Source organism: Canis lupus, chromosome 26, assembly GCF_003254725.2.
Source record: "Canis lupus dingo isolate Sandy chromosome 26, ASM325472v2, whole genome shotgun sequence".
Taxonomy (NCBI): Eukaryota; Metazoa; Chordata; class Mammalia; order Carnivora; family Canidae; genus Canis; species Canis lupus.
In genome coordinates, this window is record NC_064268.1 from 10,946,799 (window position 1) to 10,968,228 (window position 21,430).

Below are 21,430 nucleotides of genomic sequence, written 5' to 3' on the forward strand. Positions count from 1 at the left end.
AACTGCCATGGAGGTTTTTAGGTGTAGTTATGGCTCGTGGAAGGACCCATGGTCTGGGTGGCCGCAAGAAAATTGAGGATGTAACGTGTTCCTTTTGTGGCATGTGTTGGAACTGTGGGAGGGATTTGGAGGACAGGAGAATAAGGAAGGCAGGGGAGGTAGGGATATGGGGCAGGAGGAGTCAGTCTCCCTGATTCAGGGCTGGAGTAGTGTCTGCAGAAGCTCTAGAGAGACTGTGTCTGAGTGTGTGGAGTCTTTAAGGAGATATGCAGGGCGTAAAAGACCATCCCAGAGGAAGGGAACAGGCGGGCAGAGGCCTGGCAGTGTCAGAATGGGTGGGTATGAAGGCTGGTGCTTAGGTTGGAGAGTGGGGAGGAGAAATTGGCTCCTGATCTTGGAGGTTCTGTCCTCCTCCACCTTCAGGGCCAGGCCAAGCTGCTGGGACCTCATCCTGCGTGATAGAGAAGCTTGAGAAGGCGCTTTCAGCTGGGGAGTGACATGGTCATGTTTCCAGGGAGTGTCCGAGAATTCATGCAGGCCGCCCTGAAAAGAGTGGTTGGAGTTGAGTGTGGAGACTGGGTTACATAGTGACAGTCACAGGGACATGGTGGGACCTGTTTTCTTCAGCCTCAGCAGTGTTTTCAGAAGCGCCATAATCAAGCAGGCCTTATGGTTGGTCACAGGATGAGTACTAGCACCTGTGGTCTTACAGACTCCAGCTCCCCATGTTTGTTACCTGCCTGGGGCCTGTAGGCATTTGAGTTTGTTGCCTTTGAAGTATATTCTGGTGGCATGGCACTGACACGTATGGCACTGCAGCAGGTGACACTGTGGCAGGAGTCAAGGGAGCAAATGATGGTGAGGGCTCGACTAAGGGGTAGTAGACGGGCCTGTGGCCAGGTGGAATTTAGGGACAGGTGGGCATTGGGGGTGCTGGGGAGATGGGCAGGGGCAGTGGCACGGGCAGAGAGACGGAGGTGTGAGCTACCCCATGCAAGCCAGAGGCCAGGGCACCAGGGGTGCATTGGGTGTGGGCTGTGGTGAAGAGCAAGTGCTCTCAGGTCAAACCTGCTGAACTTGAATCTACTCTGCCATTTACTCCCATGGGTTAAACAAGGTGGCATACCTCAGACCATCACACAGTGCCTGGCTTATGCCAGGTGGAGCCCTTGGTAGATGTGAGCCATTATGATTAGGGTCAGAGCCGGCAGACCTATTTTATGGAGAGTCTAGAATGCCAATAGCAGGGGTGTGAACTTGGTCAAGTAGGACGTGGGAGCTACTATGTCCGTTTGGACCAGAAAGTGACATGATGAGAAAGCATCTCCCCTCTGACCTCTTGCCAACTCTGGCTGCCTTCTCCAGCTGCCAGATGCTCTTCCTTAGAAACCCTGAGGTGGGTGAGCCCTGAATATGAGTTACTTTTCCCTCTGGAGATGGGAGAGGGGAGGTGGGCGGACAGGACACTCCTAGGATGTTCTATTAGTGGCAGGAGCCAGGTGTGGTGTTTTTCTCTCTTTTCTGACCAGGCTCTGGTTTTACCCAGGGCTAGGTCAGATGCACAGCCTTGGAGCCCAGCACTGTGCCTGCCTCATGCTAGGCACTCAGGAAACATCTGGACAATACAGAACAGAGGAGTCCTCGCACAGGCTCCCCTGGCCTGGAGCGTAGCTGAATGCCTCCTAGACACATCTGGAGCTGCATCCGACAAGGGGAAAGGAGGTAGAGAAAGAAGAGTGAGGTTGGGATGAGCATACTCTGCTGTGCCCTGGCCCGCCATGCCTTCCCTAGTCCTGCCACCTCCAAGCCCTTAGCATCAGAGAGAACCTGCTCTCCTGATTTACAAAAGCAAGGCTTCTGACTGTATCTGGCAGATAAGTTTCTGCTTTGTCCACCCCCCCCCCAACAATCCCTTGTAATCGAGGGCCAATCAGGAAGTCCTCAGTCGGCTCAGCCGGGAAGCTAGATCTAGCTCTGTCTGTCCTTCTCCACGATAAAGCCCGCATGTGTCACATTTCCCCTCCAGGCGAAAGGAGGTTTGGATTCTGTCTTCATAACCACCCTTCGTGTACTGAGGAGGTGATAGGTTGGAATAGGACAGGGTATTTGGATTGCAAATTTAAAAAATACTTATATGTTTTTTTCTCCCTCTATATGTTAGCTCTAAAAGCAAGCACAGAGCATAATTTTGCAACCAGAGTGTCTTTTTGTTTTTATTTATGTTTTTGAAGGCATGATTTAGGGGCTTTTTATTTCCATGAAAGGCTCAGTTATGTCTGGGGAATCTCCTAGTTGAAGGCACGGTGGTGTCAGCCAGTTTATGAATGACACTTGCACACATCTTCCTGGAATGCTCTGTGGGTACCACCCCTGCTCCCGGGCCCAACAGTGACTCCAGTAGCTGCAAATCAGTGTCCTATATGTTACCTTAAAGTCTGTCTTCCTCCCCTCTGAGCCAGGAGCCAGTCTTGTTGCTCTATTGTTAGAGGCAACAAAGCACTGTGACACTCCAAAGTGGGGAGGGAAAGAATGTAGGCAAGAATGTTTCTAGCTGCTTCACCCTAATAGTCCTTGTGCAGTCATGGCATACATCCCCATTTTGCAGATGTGCAATCTGAGGTGTGGAGAATGAAGCGGAGTAGAGCTCTTTCATTCTGTCACCAATAGTGGGCTGCCTTGTGCTGGCACAGGGTGGGGTGTGAGGGCGCCTGGACAGACAGATGGGTTGTGAGCCCAGTCCCAGACCCCTGCTGCCTCTGCTCTCAGCCCTGGCCCTGCAGGACTGCTTCCCTGCCCAGGCTCTAGTAGCCTTGAAAGTTTCACTAACCTCGGAGTGTAGACAAGGAAACCATAAACTTCCACCCGCTCACATGGTGAAGGTTAGGCCAAGTTCTCGGATCAAGTGAAAGATGAAGCCCTTGGAAACCAAGTACACTGACCCACCTTCCCTGCCTGGCTCTAAGCCCCTGGCAGGGGTCCCAGCGCTTTCCAGGCCATGAGAAATTTCTTCTCAGTTACACTCCTGGCTAACTGGCCTCCCTTCTCTTACTCCACCCCAGAACTCAGAACCAATAACCAGGAGTCTTAAAACATGGCACTGCTCATATAATCTCATTTGTTTTCTCATTTAAACCACTTTTCAGTACCCAATGTCCACGTAGGCTGCTATCTCTTGCTTCTGATCTATCCCCACTCCAACTTTCTCCAGCTGAAGACCTTTGTCCTGTTCTGCCAGCCAGCCTTCCCCAAGCCTCCCTAACCAGTTAGGGTAGTGGCTGCCCGTCCACACCCTCCCATTCTCCACGCTGTCTGTACCTCCTTCTTTGCTCTCTGTGCACAGAAGCCTGGTCCCTCTCTAGCACCTGCGAGGGATAGATTTGATTAATGTCCTATGTACTGAATTGAGGTTTGCGTTGTGCCATGATGGATTCCCAAAGATTGTAAGAAAATGGAAATTTTGGTGAAATAGATAAGTTAAAATATGCGTAAGAGGGCTGGGTTTGGCAAAGCATCTTCATAGTATGATTAATACCCCCTTGGTTCATCCAGTGTTGAGTTGGGTTTTATAAACCAAGTTCCTTCAGTCAGGGTTTAACCTGTTTGTGGATTTCTTTCGAGTGTCCCTGTGATGCCCATTGAAGCGGGGAGGAAGGACCGGGGAGAAAGGCAGAGTGCACCACTCAGTGTAATGTCTGGGTAGGTGCTGTTGTTTTAGATGCTGATGTGGGGCACAAATGTGCCTCTTTCTGATAGTACAAGTATTTGCAAAGGCGGAGACCGTGTCTTTTCTCTTCATACCCTGAGCACTTCATAAACAGATGCTAAGAAACATATCTGAGAGTGACTCACCAGATTCACAGAACATCCAAGGCCCCAAGTGACTCTGTGGGTCATAGCGTAGCCAGCTCCTGGAGCCATCTGGGGTGACAGGGAGACTCATACACATGTGATGGGTCAGAAATAGTCTAGGCAGGGCCCGGCCCCTGCTGCCCTTGGGAAGAGCTAACTTTTTGGATTGTTTTAGCACTTCATACTTCTCTGGGATCCCACATGTGTCCCATAATTGCCATGGCTGCCTTGGGTGCTTGGCTCCCACCTTCCAACCCCCCTCACTCCACCTCCCGGCCATTTGTAAGCTGCCTTTTTCCTCTTGCTATAATCTCTCTTTTTGTTAGATTGGGTATTTATTTTTTAATTTTTTTTTATTCCTTTAGCTCTTGCTGAAAATCAGCTCGGGCAGAGCGGTGGTGCTCAGTGCTGGCTAATGGCTTGGAGCACCTCCAAGCTGCCGGATGTGTTGGCTCTCACTTGTGGGTGGTCGTCGACGAGCGTGATGTCTCCTTTCTGTGACTCCCGAGGGTGTCCTCTTCTTGCGGGCTCGGCTGTTCACACTTGGCTGGCTGGTCTTGTCTGCAATTGCAGTTTTTAACGGTGCACCCCGGGGCCAGTCTGGTTGCCTCGACAGGGCTCAGATTTATTCAGTACCGGAGCCCACTCAGCCTCCAGGCCACTTGGCTGTGTGCTGTGGTTCCAGGTTGTTTCGTGCTGTTTTGGGTGTGGAGATCAGACGCTGGCCCAGGGTGCACAGACTCACAAGTCTGGAGGCAGGGGTGGCTTGGGAGAATTCTCAGGTTGTTAGAAATGTGCGTGCGTTGGGTGGGTGATGTCTGCTGGTATTCTACGACATTCTGCCGTTTCTTCAGAGACTCTCAGTCTACAGCAGAGGATGGGGTTGAAATAATCAGCATCACTGGCTAGTAGCTGTGCAACCTCAGGTGAAGAGCTGAGCTTCAGCTTTGTTATCTGTAAAATGGGGCTAAGAATACTCCCGTTCAGGGTTGACACAAAGATTAAGTGGGAGATTCCATATAACATCTCCTAGGACCAACTCAGTAAGTGGAAACAGTAGGTAATAATAAAGCATCAGGGTTTTGTTTTCATTTTCTCTCTCTTTTTTTAAAGACAGTATTTATTCATGAGAGAGGCAGAGACACAGGCAGAGGGAGAAGCAGGCTCCCTGCGGGGAGCCCAATGCAGGACTCGATCCCAGGACCCTGGGATCATGACCTGAGCCAAAGGCAGTTCAACCCCTGAGCCACCCAGGTGCCCAAGGTTTTATTTTCAACAAAGTGGCGATGTTGCCCCTTCCTGAGCTTCGAGTAGGGAATTTGAGGACTCTGGATTGAGAGCTTGAACATGCTCTTTCTTTTACTAAATTTCCTGACTTCCTTTAAGGAATGTTAGCCAGTTTTTTGAATTTTCTCAGATGGTGAATGTAAGAATGACGTTTACTCCCTTGACCGCTCTCTTGGGCATGCTCCAGGGATAGTTGAATTCAAGCAGCTCTGTGTCTCGCCTCACTCGTTAGATTGGCTTCTTGCTTACCATTGTGATGCCTCTTTGGGGCTGCCTTCCCCACTCAACAGGAAGGTACACTGAGGAAAAAGGAGGCGAAGAGAAGGCTGAAGGCAATGCCAGGCCATTGACCGCATAGGCTCTCAGGCCCCTGTTGCCTCCTCTGGGAGCAGCAAGAGCCAGACAAGCTCAGGTCTCCAGAGAAGCGGCATGCTTCAGCCCTCAAGCTCTCTGCACAATGTCAGCTTCCAACCACTGGGACTTCCCCCAAAGGGCCTGTGCCTCCGGCCACCTCACCCCTGTCTCGGCTCTTCTGAGCAGAGCTGCTAAGTGGCCTCAGAAGATCTAGATGCAGGGGGCGGGGCCAGTGTCTGTGAAAGCCAGGTCCAGCAAGCCTCCCTTGTGCTCCCATGCAGGGGCCGGTGCGGACCTCTGGTCTATGCTGGCAGGACCATCGACTGACGACACATCAAGTGGCATTGTGGAGAATGAATCTCATAGCCAGACTCGTCCTCTGAATGCCGCTTGTCTGCTGACCTCTTGCAGAAGCTCTGGGAGCTCCGGGTACAGTGAAAATGCCTTATCCTGGTGTGCTCTTCCACAGCTCCCTTCCTGGTCCTTGTGTGGTTCACAATTAGCATTTCTGATGCTTCCAAGTGAATGCGGGACAGATGTTCACACAGGTGCTGCACTCCTCATTGGGTAAACAGAGTGGAGCTTGCAGCCTGTGTGAGAGAGAGAGAGAGAGAGTGTGTGTGTGTGTGTGTGTGTGTGTGTGAGAGAGAGAGAGAGAGAGAAGCGGGGAGGGGTGGTTTGACGTGTGCATGGACATCTAAGTGTCTTTTCAAGGCACCTGAAGCACTTTGCACATGATAGGTGTTCAGTAAATACTTTGTGATGCGTGTTCAGTACTAGTGAAAGCCCTTTGTCTCAATAAACCCCGTGACACAGAGGCATGAAGTAGAATTGCAAGCCGAGTCTTGAAATACACAGATGAAGGAAGGAGAAATCTCCTCTTGCCTCACCAAGAAATTAACCTGCGGGCATCTGGCAACCACTTGTTTTCTCTCCGCCTGGACAGAAGGGATGGTGCTGGGGTGTGCTGTAGTGGCCAGACCACGCGGTGAGGAGGCTGAGACAGCGGAAGTGAGCTTGGTGGCTCCCCGAGAGGTACCTGCCCTACACCAGTGAGCTCACTGTGCTCCCCTGGGAAAACTAACTAGCAATTTTGCTGTGCAGTGTTTGTAGATGCGGTTACGATATTCACCAAGATCAACCACCTTGCCGTGTATTTCCAATTGGCACGTCCAGTTGGGTTGGTTCCTTTTGAAACCCAGTGGCTCTGGCCCTGTCTCCTTGATGTGGCTGACAGCTGGTCTGCTGCTCCTGCCTTGTCTCCGCCTGTGTCAGCTTCAGGATCACTGAACCCTCTACAGTTTCCCAGATATGCCCTGCTGTTTGCTTTCCAGAGCTTTATGCATGACCTTCCTTGTTTCTGGAAGGTCCCTCTCATCACACCCCCATCCACCTTGTGATCCCTCTTCATCCTTCATTCTTCAGAACTGGCCCAGACATCACCCCCGAATTTCCCTGCCTTTGCCTACTGGCCTCCATGGAGGGTAGTTGTCACATCCTTTTTAGGCTGTTATAACTAAGAAATGACTTAATGCACCATAATCACATTCTTTCTCTTGCCTCCTGATTGTGAGCCCCATGAAGACAAAGTACATGGTTTGACTTTTTCAAATCCAATATGTGGCACAATGCCTGGGATACAGTAGATGCTGAATAAATGTCTCTAAATTAAACCGTATTTGTATCAAGAAGGCCAGCCTTTTAAAATTTCACCCACCCTGTTCTCTCCCAGATTCCTGCATAACTTAAGAACCTTGCAGAGTTGCTATCAAGGTCATGTTCAATGGAGCCTGCTTCTCCCTCTGCCTGTGTCTCTGCCTCTCTCTCTCTCTCTCTCTCTCTCTGTGTCTGTCATGAATAAATAAAAATCTTAAAAAAAAAAAAAAAGGTCAACAACCTCAGGATGTGAGCATGCCGGGTAGCCAGTTGGAGGTGTGTACTTGGAGCAGTAGTCACTACCCTAAATTACCAAGAGGCACTCATTTCCCCAATCCCTCCCAAGAGCCTCTGTGTACAGCCCCTGCTCCCAACCTTCTAGCCATTTCCCTGCCAGTTCAGGGCCCTTCAGTGGCTGAACTCCTGTATCTACAGAGAATCTGGAGATTTGGCCACTCAGGTCCCTGTCAGCTGGCCGGAAACAAAGTTGAAGGTGGCACAGGGCGTTATCCTGGCCACTTCCAGATGGGGGCTCCTCCTTCTAGAACAATGCTTGACCCATAGCACTGGCCTAGTTGAGCCTTTTGTTTTTCCTTTCCTCCTCTGGCCTGAGCCTTTGGCAGGACGGGTTTCAGGCTCCAGGCCAGTGATTCAAACTAGCTTGGCTCTGTGTCAGTTCCTGCCTTTCTAGAGGTCAATATATCTGCCCCGGTGCTCTGTCCATGTTTGCAGTCTTTATTAGCATGCATGGATAACAGGAGTCTATGTCCCCTGCCATCTTGCATCCAGTCGTCAGAACGAGAGGGCCTGAGCAGAAGGAAATGTGCACTCTGCTTTCTTTCGGCAGCGTGTCTTTTGCCTGATTTTTATCTGGGGGCCTTTGAAGAGTCAGCCAGCGCAGAAGCAGTGCCCAGAAAACTCATCAGTGTCACTCTGGTTTATTTGCCTCTTCTCTTTGAGTTTTTTCCCATGGAGTGGGGCTCTCAGCGACAACTGGCGAACGGTTGGGCGATTGCTCGTTGTCATTCTGGTGGGCACTGGTTTTCCAGAGGGCTCCGGGTGCTTTGTGGGTATCCACATTTGTTTCTGTGACACTCAGAGCACAGTTGGCCCCAGTCCCAGTTAATGGGTGGAGAAACTGAGGCTCTGGGGATGCAGAGAGTGAACCAGGGAAGGGGGACAGGGAGGGAGGGGCATGGTAGGGAGTGACCCTGGGTATCCAGGGCCAGGTTGCATCTTGAAGAGGATGTGCAGGGTATGTGTGTTTGAGAAAGGGTGAGGTTGTGCACCTGTAAGAGAAGGAGAAGTAGAAGGAGGGAGGATTGAATGAGAGTAAAGTCCTCCATTTATACCTGCCCAGAAGCACTCATGGTCTGGCGTTCTTTCCCATCTAGGAGCTCATAGGCCTTTCTCCAAAGCAACTTCTTGCCCTAGGCCCCAAAGGTCTCAGTGGCTTACTCAGCCCATGAAGACCCTGCCCTTGCCCTTGCCGAGTGGGGAGTTGGATCACAGAAGCCCTCCCCTCCTGCTCATTCTCTCCCTTTCCTCCCTGGTGCAGCTTTATGGTGGCATATGGAAACTGTTTCTATTTACCCAGCACTGCCAGGATGCTGCTGCACGCTGTGCTCCAGCGAACGGAAACCTTGGATTCCCTGCAGGGTCATTTCAGAGGCTGCATGCAAAGCAGCCAGCTGTTTTGCAGGGAGCGTCTGGGCCCTGTTACATCAGCGTGGAGGAAGCGTTACCATCTGTGCAAACAGGTCATCCTGGTTTGTCTGCGGCCTGTCCTCTGAACAGGGAACTTCTCTCAGACTTGGAGTCAATGTTTTGTTACTGTCCTTGTGTATTCTGATGCCTGCTCATTCAGCCTTTCCTTTCAGCTTCGTCCTCTCCTCCTGCCAGTGATTTTGTGTTCACCACCCTGGGCTGATTGCCAGGATTCAGGAAGGGTATATAGTTAAGGGGTAGGTGTTGCATAAACCTTTAGTGGCTAAGGTCTGCGGGGGGGGGGGGGGGGGGGGGGGCAGGCCTGAGGCCGCAGCCTGGTTTTCATACAGGAGAACTCTGCCTAGGGCAGCAGAAGTGCAGAACAACATGTTTCCCTTTCAGGGGACTTTCCCCCCAGCCCCCACCCTCCCCCCCCCCAGGCCCAGAATGGGATCTTCCTGGTTGCCAAGAATGTTCCTGGTCAGCTTCCTCTGGCCCTTTTAAAACCTCCTGCCAGCGGGAGCCAGTGGAGAAGCTGGCTTGCTGGGAGGGCCTGGAATCCTGCTCCTCCCACCCTCCTGCACCTGCTGTGTGTCTTTTTCCCTTCTTCCCTCCCGCTTGCAGTCCGGCTGCCTCCTAGGAATTGGACATGCAGAGGCCAGGGCCGCCAGCCATTGTCTTCCTGGAGGAGGTAGTGGAGGGCCAGCTCCCCAACAGCCCTGTGGTGAGGTCATCCAGTCTCCACCAGCTGGGCCCTTGCGGTATGCCTTGACCTTGCCTTTCTAGCTCACCTGGAAGAGCCCACCTGCTCCGGGTGAGGGCAGTGCCAAAGTCTGAAGTCATGGATATTGATTCTCACGGGGTCTCTAATAATCCCTGGTGTGAGAGGTAGTCTTGGCCCCTAGGGTTGGGCTGGACCCGGGGTGCTGTGGGGAGAGCCTCTGTGACTGCTTTGTTTTATGGGACTCTCCCTGTGCAGGGGGCATCTATGCGAGCACATCATTCACCTGGAGACCTGGGAGCCGGTATTTCTCCCAGGAAGTGCAGATTTGGCCAGGGTGGCAGGAATAGGTGGGGTGGGCAAGGCAGCAGGGCAGGTGGCTACTCACACCCCCTGAGGTCTACCCCCAGATAGATGATCCACAGCAGCCCCAGGGGGCACGGTGCGTGGACCTTAACCACGCACATGAAGTGCCACATTATTCCCTGGCACTTCATGTCCATTGGTGATCAATCAGGGGAACTAGGAGTCCTTGCATGTCCTCCCACATCTGCTTCAAAGGAGTCTTTCCTAAGGAAGCCCACTGGGATCTGTTCCCCAAGAGGCAGGGCCTTATACCCCCAAACACCCCACCGTCTGAAACACAGGCCCACAGTCTGTGTCCTCGGGCTCTGGTGCCCCCCTTCCCCCAGCCCTCTGGCCTCTGACCTGCCCCCTGTACCCCTGCCTTCCTCTCCTTTATTGGCTATAATTGTCTTGCCTGTTTCAGAAGCTGCTGAGCCTTTGAACATGCCTTATAGTTCATCAAGAAAGCACTTGGGATTTGGAGCATTTCCATCACCTCTGTGGCCACTTTTCCAGCCTAGAAAGTGGGAAGCAGTGTTCAGTGGGGCAGGGAATTAGGACCCATGTGATGCCCCAGCCCCCTTATTTGCGGTGTACTGAAAGTGCTTCTGGACTTGGCTGCGGGGCTGCCCCCTCTGCGTGAGGGCTGCCTATAAAAGGAACAGGATAAGCCAGGGGCTCCCTGCCTTCCATTTGCGCCCTTTCTATAATCCCTAAATGTGCGTCCAGCCGCTGCCTAGCCACTGGAGCCAGGTGTAAAGGGGGCTCTGTGAGATCTCCTGTGGCTTTCCTGAAAAGCCCCGCAGCCTGCCCCCACCCCCACCCCCCAGAGCCTTTCAGCCCTCCCTGCATATAAGAGCCACAAATAAGCTATGGGGCTTTGCCTTTGGGGACCTAGTAAGCAAGCCAAGTTCTGTGTTCTGAGCAAGCATCAGGTTGAATGGTTAGAACAAAGTCCGCCCGGGAGGGGAGGCTCCTCCATTCTCTCTTCTTGGCTCTGCCAGTCACATTTTTCCTTTTCTTTTTAAGGGTCTGCTCTGAATTATTCTTTTTTTTTTTTTTTTTCAGTTTCCCCCCTGGACCACTCTGAATTATTCTTATACAAAATAGTGCCTCTCAAATCCTTAAAAGAATGATCTTTAGAAAACACAGAGATCAAGTCACTGCCCCTTAATGCCCCCTGGTACTCCCACTGTACTCCTCGAAGGAGCCCCAAGCTCTGTGCATGCCTCCTGGGCCCTGCCCTGCAGTCACTGGCCCCGGGAGTGCACTTCTAGAATCTTCGGGGAAGAGCTTTTTCTCATTTAATTCGGGTATTTGTGGAGCATTTGTGCATCTTGCTCAATACTGTTCTGGGCCCTGGGTACTCCACAGCAAGACAAAAGTCCCTCTCCTCACAGAGCTAACATTCCAGGAAGGGAAACAGACACTAAACAGGCCAACAAGTAAATAAATGCCCCAGGGGGAAGCACGGAGGAGGATTGGGCAAGCCAGTGAAGTGATTTACAAAGATGTGAGAAATCCGGGGAGGGCAAGAGGGAATTTAGGGAAGTGCAGAGGTCCTTAGGAAGGACCTTCCCCGCCTGTCCCAGGACAATAAGGAGGCCAGCATGTCTGGAGCAAGAGGGAGGGTGGGGTGAGACATCTCAGTCTCTTAGGCCCTTTTAATCCAAGGAAGGACTTGGAGTCTTCTTGGGAGCTAGATTCTGCAGTCTATTTGGGGCAGAAGAGTGATACCATCTGGCTTAGGTTTTTAAAGGATTATTGTTATGCTGAACTACAGAATTACTTAAAACACACACAAACAACAAGGAACTTCTCTGGCATAGAGACTAGACAAAGCCAGGGCCCAGGAGTAGGGAGCCCAGTTGGTAGAAGGGGTTGTGCTTCCTTGGGGAAGAGGTGGCTTGGGCCATGGCAAAGGGGTGGAGTGAGTAAGTCATGGGATCTTATGGTCCAAGCACAGCCAGTTATCTGGGCGTCATTCAGCATAACAAATTAAGGGTGTATGAGTGGGTGAGCCTTCTGACTCTCCAGGATGCTTCTGCCCTGGGATTTGTGTGAGTGTGGCTGCTCTGTTCAGTGCTTTAGGTCAAGGAAAATACTTTCTTGCCACCCTGCCAAGACCTTTTGCCTGTCTGTCAGTCACTCCTGGCCCTCAGTGGGCATCCCAGGTGCCCCGGCCAACAGAATGTAAAGCCCAATCGCTTCTCTTTGATGGGTCTCATAGCTGTGTGCACAGTGGAACCACCCACCACATTTCTCTGGTGAGGGATGAATGATCAGTGTTTGTGTTAAGAAAGGTGCTAGATGGGGAGCCAGGAGACCTGAGTGCAAGACTTGGCTGTCCCACCACTCCCTGGCCCCCAGTTCCCCACCTCTAAAAGGTGGACATTGAATTAAGTGGTCTCCACCACCCATTCCAGACCTGATAGTCATTGTTTCCAAGATGAGCAGCAGAAAGTACCCCAAAATCTAAGCGCCACTACAGTGCTCCTCAAATTTACAGACACAATGAAAATGAATCACCAGGAAAAGGAAATGTAGCAACCATGTCAATGACTATGGCAGTGTCCAAAAGTGGGCTCCAATTCCCAGATTGATGTCCGCCCAGCCCATAATACACCATCTTACACCGGCTGCCTACCTGCCGAGCACAGAGGGTGACCCTCCTCTGTAATTAAGCATGGTGCTTTTAAACATAGACCCGGTTCACTTTCTGAATGTGTGAGATTCTGGACAAGTTCACACTTGTTCTGTGCTTCCATTATCTTATCCGTAAAATGGGGACAATTGTGGTAGGTTGTGAGGATGAAGTTCATATGTATATGGAGTGCTTGGAAGAATGCTGGCAGAAGCTAAGTTGCTGAACTCTAAGGTATGTCCATCTGGGGGGCTGCAGTTAATTAGGGGAAGGAGAGGGATGAGTGTGCTAAGGGACGCCTTTACCCTATCTGTGCAGCCAGGCGGTGTTTGTGGAAGACTGTTGATAACTAGCAAGGTCCAGGCGGCTGGTCCTGCCTGCGGGAAGCTCATGAATTTGAGTTGTTTTTAAGGCCATCTGCCCCTACCTGCTGTCTCTTCAGAGTCTCTATGTACCTGTAAACCTATGTACTTTTCAACCTAGATGTTGGAAAATGCAAGGGCAGCTAGTCCAGCTCCCCACGTGCTGGGTGAATCTCCTTTCTGTTGAAACATCCCATGGTTGGCTGTGGAACATCTTCTTGAGGCCCCTTGGTGATGGGGTCCTTGCTGCCTTAGCAGACAGGTGGCTCTGCAGGGCAGGGGCTCTCCAGGTACCTCCTGTCCCCACCCGGGGCTTCTGGGCACTGCCCTCTGCCCCTGGGGATGCCCACGAAGCCAGTGAGTGGATGAACAAGGCAATTGTTGGTTTAAAATTATTTTATGAAGAATAATTTCCAACTTACAGATCATATTTAGAATAAAATAACAAGTGCGTACCCAGCTGTAAGAGGGCCTAGCATTTACTAACTTACTTTTAACAAATCAAACATGACAGTTAAAGCCCCCTCTGCCCAGGGCATCATTGGTCAACTCTGCTTGTTGGAAAGGCCCTCCCTGTGACATCCCCTCCTGGGTCCTCATTCTGCCCTTTGCAGCCCTGCAACACGTCTGCTCACACACACCAGCCAGCTCTCTGTGATCTGTGACCATGAAGTATACATTTTATCTCTGTGGTGCTCACTGTCACATGGAGGCTTCTGTATCCTCAGTGTTCCATAGTAACCAGCTGCCCTCTGGAGCCCATGAGCGCCAAGCTGATGATCCACCCAGAGCTTGGGAAGGAACGCAATCCTAAAGACACTTGCCGCCTCGATCCATATCAGCTCCATGCGGGTGAGGAAGTCTGAGTTTTTCCTGAGGGCAGGCCATTATGAGATTTTAAGCAGCAGAGCACAATCATGTTGATGCTTTGCTGATCTCATTCTGCAACCAGATGCCTGGAGTCAAGTGGCCAGGAAACGCTGGGGCAGTGAGAGCCAGTCTGAGGGCCTTTTACTGTCTTATAGCTGAATGGCAGGAGACCACCCCCCACCCTACCCCACCCTCCCCAGACCTGGTGACTTACTGGGTGTGATAGTGGAGAGAAAGGCAATGTCAAAGCTTTCCATCAAAGACTGGAAGCCTGGTCCTTTTCCCTGTTCCAGTGGTCCCTATGGATTTCAGAAACTGGAGGGAGCTGTTGTTTGTGGCTTTGAGGGAAAGACAGCACCCAAACCAGGGCACCTCAGGGTTCTGCCAGGCAAAACCCACTGGTGTGGGTGTGAGTTGCAAGGAGCAGCCCACGCTGGGGGGTTGCTATAGCCTCCCGGGTCACAGTGGTGTGCAGTGTATGTGGTGAAGGCCAAAGGGCAAAAACTGGGAGGGCCAGGTGCCTTCTCCCACCAGAAAGGGTGGAAGGACGTCAGATCTATCTGCTAAGAGCCCCAAGAGAGAGGAAGGGCTAAGAAGGTTTGCACAGAGGATCTCAGACAGGGGCTCACACAGATGCCAATGTCTAGTGCCGGCTGGGAAAGCCGCACTAATGTCCACTGCCATCTGTGCCAGCTCACGGCTGCCCACCCCACACTGGTCCTGCTATTTCTTTCACCTAGGACTGCTGTGGTGTGGGCATGGGCTCCTGCTGTGGCAAGTGAAGGTCGCAGAGGACAGGCACAGGCACACGAAGTCACGGGACCGTCCAGCTGTCTGCCTGCGGCTTCTCCTACTTGGGAGGTGCATTTTGGCTCCTGCTTCCCTGGTCTACATGAATGCATCCGGGAAGGTGGTTTGACCTTCTCCTGTCCCTGCCTAGGGCTTAGTTCTTTCAGAAAAGGACACTGGGGGTGGAGTCGGGGAATGTCTTGGGTAGAGAAGGACCAGGATGGTCAAGGGTGAGCTGCAGCCAGATGTGCCACCTCCTGCTTGTAACTTTGTGAAGTGATGGAACTGCTGCTGTATGTTTCATCCTTTTGGCACTACCCTGACACCCTTTCCAGGCTTCCATTTCTTGAGCAGCACGTAGCCTGCTGATGGGGAACTAGTCACCCAGTTCCGCATCTCAGCCCTGCTTGCCGCTCACTGCTTGGGCTCAGGAAGGTACCTGGCCTTTCTGTGACTTAGATTCCTCAAGTCTGAAGTGGGTTAATAGTACCTTCTTCATAGGATTGTCATGAGCATTACATGGTCAGTTGGTATAAAGCACTTAGATATGTGTCAATTATCTATTGCTATATAGCAGAGTACCATAAAACATAGTGCTTGAAAATAGCAGATATAGCCTTGAGATATTTTGTGCAAGAATCTGCAGTTTGGTGGTGCCCAGTAGAGGGGCTTATTTTTCTGCCACGCAATGTCAGTTTGGACACTTGGCTAGGGCTACAAGATCTGATTTTGAGATGGTTCATTTACCTGACTGGCAGGTTGCAGGCTGTTGGCAGGGGGCTCAGCTGGGCTGTGGACAGGGGGCTTTCCTTCTTCTCCACAGGCCTCTCCACCACACAACATGGTGGCTGTTCCATGAGCAAGGATCCCACTAGAAAAAGGTGATGGTGCCCTTATGATCTAGCCTCAGAAGTCATTAGCATTATGTCCTCCATCCTACATTGGTCAAGATAGGCACAAAGGCTCACTGGTTTCAAGAGGGAGACATGGGCTTTGCCTGTTTGTGGGGAAGCAGAAGGGTTCTAGAAGAGCACATAGAATGAAAGATCATGCTGTGACTATATTTGGAAAATAAAATCTGCCACAGCCTAGGTTTTGGCATGTAGTAAGCCTCAATAAATGTTTATTACTACTAGTTTAAAACCATTGTCAGAGGTGCCTCGGTGGCTCAGTTGGTTGGGTGTCTGCCTTTAGCTCAGGTCATGGTCCTGGGGTCCTGGGATCGAACCCTGCATCAGGCTCCCTATTCAGTGGGGAGTCTGCTTCTCCCTCTGCCTCTGCCACTCTCCCTGTTTGTTCTTTCTCTCTTTCATTCTCAACTAAATAAATAAAATCTTTAAAAAAAAAAAAAAAAAAAAGACCATAGTCAGCTGTGCTTCTCCCCAGATTCCTCTTTCTTAGAAGGTGGTAGTATAGTATAGGATAGTGGTTAAATGCATCTGCTCTGGAGCCAGGCTGCCTGGGGTCAAATCTTAGCTTTGCCCTGTAGAGCCGGGTAACCTTGGTTGAATTGCTTAACCTCCTCCTGCTGTAGCATTTATGATAGTACATACCTCTTGGGATTATAAGGATTACATCAGCATGGAGTACAAACACAGAGCCTGTGAGTAGTGTTAACTCCTTTCATATGGGCTTCATTGGTGCAGTCCCTTCCAGAAAGATTCTCCTAGCACATATTCTCCTAGTTACACATCCTAGCAATGGAGATGAAGCTCAAGCCAGAGTAGGTTTGTGAACTGGAAGTCCCTGTATTTCCAGAAGCCTCAAGGTTGGGAGGGGAGAGAGTAAAGTATACTGTTTTAAGATTCTTATCCTATGCATGAAGTGGCATGATGCCACTTGAAAGTGGACTGTGGTAAATTAAAAATGTATAAAATGTATCCTGTAAACCCTAAAGCAACCTCTAAGTAACAAAAGAAAGCATTGCAGTTAAGCCAACAAAGGAGATAAAATAGAATCATAATAAATATTCAGTGATCCAAAAGAAGGCAGAAAAAGAGAACAAAGAACAGATGGGACAACTATAAAAAAATAGCAAGATGGTATATTTAAACCTAACCATATCAATAATTACATTAAATGTGAGTAATCTAAATACTCCAATTAAAAGGCAGAGATTTTCAGATTGGGGTGGGGAAGCAAGATCAAACTATGCTGCCTCTAAGAAACACAGTTTAAATATAAAGAACTAAGAGATTAAAAGTAAAAGAATGGAAAAAAACACTCTAATCACTAATCTAAAGAAATAATTAAAAGTTGGAGTAAATATGTTAACAATAGGTAAAGACTTGTGTATATTTAGAGAACACATGTATGTATGTATATATAAAATAACTCTCAAAATTCAAAAATAAGAAAATTACCCAAAAAAGAAAACAAATGAAAGATTTGAAAATGCTTCAACTAAAACATACAGATGACATATAGGCATATGGAAAGATGATCAATATTATTAGTCCTAATGCAAATTAAAAGCATTGAGATTGAGATGCCTGGGTAGTTCAGTGGTTGAGCATCTTCCTTCAGTTCAGGGTATGACCTCGGGGTCCTGGGATCGAGTCCCACATCAGGCTCCCTGCAGGGAGCTTGCTTCTCCCTCTGTCTATGTCTCTGCCTCTCTATGTGTGTCTTTCATTAATAAATAAATAACAGCTTTAAAATAAATAAATAAAAGCATTGAGATTAAAACAATGCAATACTATCCCACAGTATTTAGAATGGTCAGGATTAAGAAGGCTGAGTGTGTCAGGTGTGGTTGAGTGTATGGAGGAATGAGGACTCTCCTGCACTGCAAGTGGTAATATAAAATGGGTACAGTCTTTGGAAAACAGTCTGACAGTTTCTTAAAAAGTTAAACGTATGATCTAGTGATTTCACCCCTAGGTATTTACCCCAAAGAAATGAAAGCATGTGTCCATACAAAGCGTGTACATGCATGTTCCTAGCAGCTTTATTTGAAACAGCCCCAAACTGGAAGCAGTCTCAGTGTCCATCAGCAGGTGAGGGGATGAACTGTGGCACATCTGTACAATGGTATGCTACTCAGCCAAAAAAAATCCAAAATGAGCTATCGAATCACCATTACAACATGGATGATTTTCGAAGTACTCACGCTGAGGGAGAGAAGCCAAACAAAAAAAGAACACATGCTCTGTGATTCCATCTGTATAAACTTCTGAGATGCAGATTCATCTAATAGCGACAGGGCGTAGATCAGGGATTGTCTGGGTGTGGATGGGTGGGCATGGATGTATGATCTTCATTGTAGTGATGGTTTCACAAGTGTGTGCATATATCAGAACATATCAAATTGTGCATTTTACTGTGTGTCAAATTTATCTAAATAAAATTATTCTTAAAAGTAGGTGAAGAAGAGCTTTGCAAGATCCTGCTGCCCCTGGCTGGCAGTTCAAGCTTAGAAGGACCAGTTATGACCCTGCAGCCATAGGAACTCTGCCTATTTTCTCCCCTTTACTATTTGGTGGTGAGCTTTACATATTTGCTTCCTGCCACCTCTGCATGTCTCCTTATTCAAACATGTTTCATTCATCTTCCTGTAGGTGGATCAGTTTGAGTGTAAATTGTGGGCAACGAGATTCTCATCCTAGATGATGATAAATCTTCCCAATAAATTAACAAGTTGAAAGTCATTTCTTGGTGCCTTTGTTTACCATGTATCAGTAGACATGCTTGAGTGTTGTGACAAACCCAGTTTAAACAAGCCTAAGTATAAAAGGATCTTTATAGGCTCAGATATTGGTGGTGGATATGAGGCACAGTTCAATCTTAGGGCTGGAACTAATGTTATCTCTGTGATTCTTTTGTTCTCTGTTGGCTTCCTTCTCAGGGAGGCTTCCCTCATGTGGTGGTGCCAGAGGCAGCCACCAGCCAGTAACAGGGAAAGAGCCCCACCTTCCTGAGTGGTCTAGGAAAAGGTCCGAGTTCAGCCATCATTGGCTGGGCTTGGGATAGTACCCCTGCCTGGACCAATCCCTGTCCAGGGGAATGAGGTGCTTTTATTGCACCTGCCCTGGAGACAGGGGTAGAGTCAGCCAGAGACAAAGAAGGTGGGGTGGGGAGAATAAGGAGAGGATGTTCTCCAAAGGCAGATGGGGTCAGTATTACTGGAAGTAAAGAGGCATGGGTGTCAGCAGGGAAAAACAACAGATGAGCCTACATCAGGGAGCAAATCCAATTATTTTTATGTTTTAACCAAGTAGGATTTAACATACTTCCAAAAGTCAAAAGTGTACAAAAGAGGGTGGCTCAGTTGGTTAAGTGTCCGGCTCTTGATTTAGGCTCAGGTCATGATCTCAGGGTCCTGGGATTGAGCCCTGCATGGGCTCTACACTCAGTGGGAAGTCTGCTGGAGATTCTCTTTCTCTCTCTGCCCCTCCTCTTGCTCTTTTTCTCTAAAATAAATGATTTTTTAAAAAAGATTTTATCTATTTATTCATGAGAAACACAGAGAGAGAGAGACAGAGACACAGGCAGAGGGAGAAGCAGGTTCCCCGTGGGGAGCCCGATGTGGGACTCAAACTCTGGACCCTGGGATCACACTCTGGGCTGAAGGCAGATACTCAATTGCTGAGCCACCCAGATGTCCCAAATAAATTAATTTTTAAGAAGTATACAGAAAGATCACTTTGAGTAACACTTTAATGCTGGCCCCCCACCCCTTGTAAGGAAATTTATCCTTCTTGTTTCATAGATATCTGTATGTTTTCTTTTTTCCTCCCTTTTTCTTTTTTACACAAAAGATAGCATATTATATGTGCTCCTTGAACTAGGTTTTTTCATTTAACAAGAGAATGAAAAGCATTTTTAATTAGCCATGCTAATTCCTGCTATTATTACATGGGATGGGGCATTGACTTGTAGATAATGGGACATACAGGTGAGCTTACGAGCCCTTTCTTCTGGTGAATGGTGTTTTTATCCTCTTGAGCCTACACTGTAAATGAATCACTCTCCTCTTCTTATGCAGATGGAGGCAGCTATGCTGTCCAGGACTCCCAGACCTCCAGCCTCGGCTTGGGGGGTGAGAGTCCCCCATCAAGCCCCACGGGACACAACTGGGAGATCAATTATCAAGAGGCAGCAATCTACCTCCAGGTGAGCATCTCTGATCAGGATCTGTTTTGGGTGCCTGTTGGCCAAGTAGGGTTCCCAGGGTAACCTACATCCCCAGAAATTCAGTTCAGGCTTTGGTTCCCATCTCTGCTCTGTGTGTGTGAGTGAGCTTTGCGTCTGTAAGATGGGGATAACCAACCTGATCATGCCCAGACAGGGAGGGCGATGTGTATGGGCTTTTTTGTGACCCCCACCCAAGATGGGTCCTACCTGACCCTGAGTCTCCCTGAGTCTATCCACTTGACCTTCTCTGGCCTGATCCACCTTCTCAAGGGCACACTGGCAGTCAGTTCTCAAGGGAGGAGTTCTTTAAATACGTAATGCTGTAGTAGGGCTTTGTCAGCCTGGTATGGGAACTTAGACACCTTTATTCCTTTCCTGTTAATTTGCTGTGCTGCTTTCATGTTTGTTGTTTCTTACTTGGTTCTTGTTTTTTCTTTTCCTCTCTCTGTTTCTTTCAATTAAAAATTTTTTTCCTTCTTTTTTTAAAATATTTTATTTATTTATTCATGAGAGACACACACAGAGAGGCAAAGACATAGGCAGAGGGAGAAGCAGGCTCCTTGTGGGGAGCCCAGTGCAGGACTCGATTTGAGGACCCTGGGATGATGACCTGAGCTGAAGGTAGACGCTCAACCACTGAGCTACCCAGGTGCCCCCCAAAATACTTTCTTTATAGAAGTAATACATACTCATTGCAGTAAGTTTAGGGGCTGTGGAAAAAAAACATTCACTTAAGTCACTGCCAACATTCTTAAAGAACAATACATAGGTTTTATGTGTTTTGTAAAGTAGTTTTAAAGTCACGTGGTATCTACGGTTGTATGGTCTTTTTTCTCATAGTGTGTAACAGAAGCTCTTTTTATGTTATTATAACTCCTATAAACAAATTTTAATGACTTTATATCTGGTAAATGTATCCTAATTTATTTAAACCTATCCTGATAAGGCTGGATATTTCCCCTTTTACTGCTTCCCTTATTGTATGTTATGTGTTTCCCTATTATAAATTATAATCCAACGACAGTCTATGCAGAGAGTTATTTCTCTCTGTCACTTTAATATCCAAGATTATTTTATTAGAAAAGCCTCTAGAAAGTGGAATTACCAGATGGATGGAATCAACATTTTTAGGGCCCTTGATGTACAGTTCTCGAGTGCTCTCCAAAGGGGATATTGCCTCTTAGCTGCCCGTCTCACTGTCTGTGGCATTGCCACTTTAATTGCCACTATAAGATTTCCATCTCTTGTGCACATGAGGTTTAGGCATGGACATGGAATCTTTCTTAAATTCACTCGAATAATAATTTTCCGTAATCTTTTCTCTTTGAAGCAGCTCTCATACTGCACGTATGTGTTTTCTTTTTTCTTTTTCTTCTTTTTTTATTGGAGTTCATTTTGCCAACATACAGTATATCATCCAGGGCTCATCCCGTCAAGTGCCCTCCTCAGTGCCCATCACCCAGTCAGCCCAACCCCCTGCCCACCTCCCCTTCCACTGCCCCTTGTTCGTTTCCCAGAGTTAGGAGTCTCTCATGTTCTGTCTCCCTCTCTGATATTTCCCACTCATTTTCTTCTCCTTTCCCCTTTATTCCCTTTCACTATTTTTTATATTCCCCAAATGAATGAGACCATATAATGTTTGTCCTTCTCTGACTGATTTATTTCACTCAGTATAATACCCTCCAGCTCCATCCACACTGAAGCAAATGG

The 21,430-nt window shown here is 48.8% G+C and overlaps 1 protein-coding gene across 3 annotated transcripts in view; it reads left to right on the plus strand.

The window, feature by feature from the left end:
• Positions 1-21,430, plus strand: part of TPCN1 (two pore segment channel 1) — a 62,408-nt gene that overhangs the window by 11,021 nt on the left and 29,957 nt on the right. For 2 of the 3 annotated variants that reach the window (XM_025474042.3, XM_049101696.1), the window contains exon 3: positions 19,572-19,699. In XM_025474042.3, the coding sequence (XP_025329827.1) occupies positions 19,572-19,699 (128 nt within the window). Of the gene's footprint in view, positions 1-9,468; positions 9,615-19,571; positions 19,700-21,430 lie in introns of those variants that run through there. The other variant, XM_025474043.3, reaches the window with a different exon arrangement.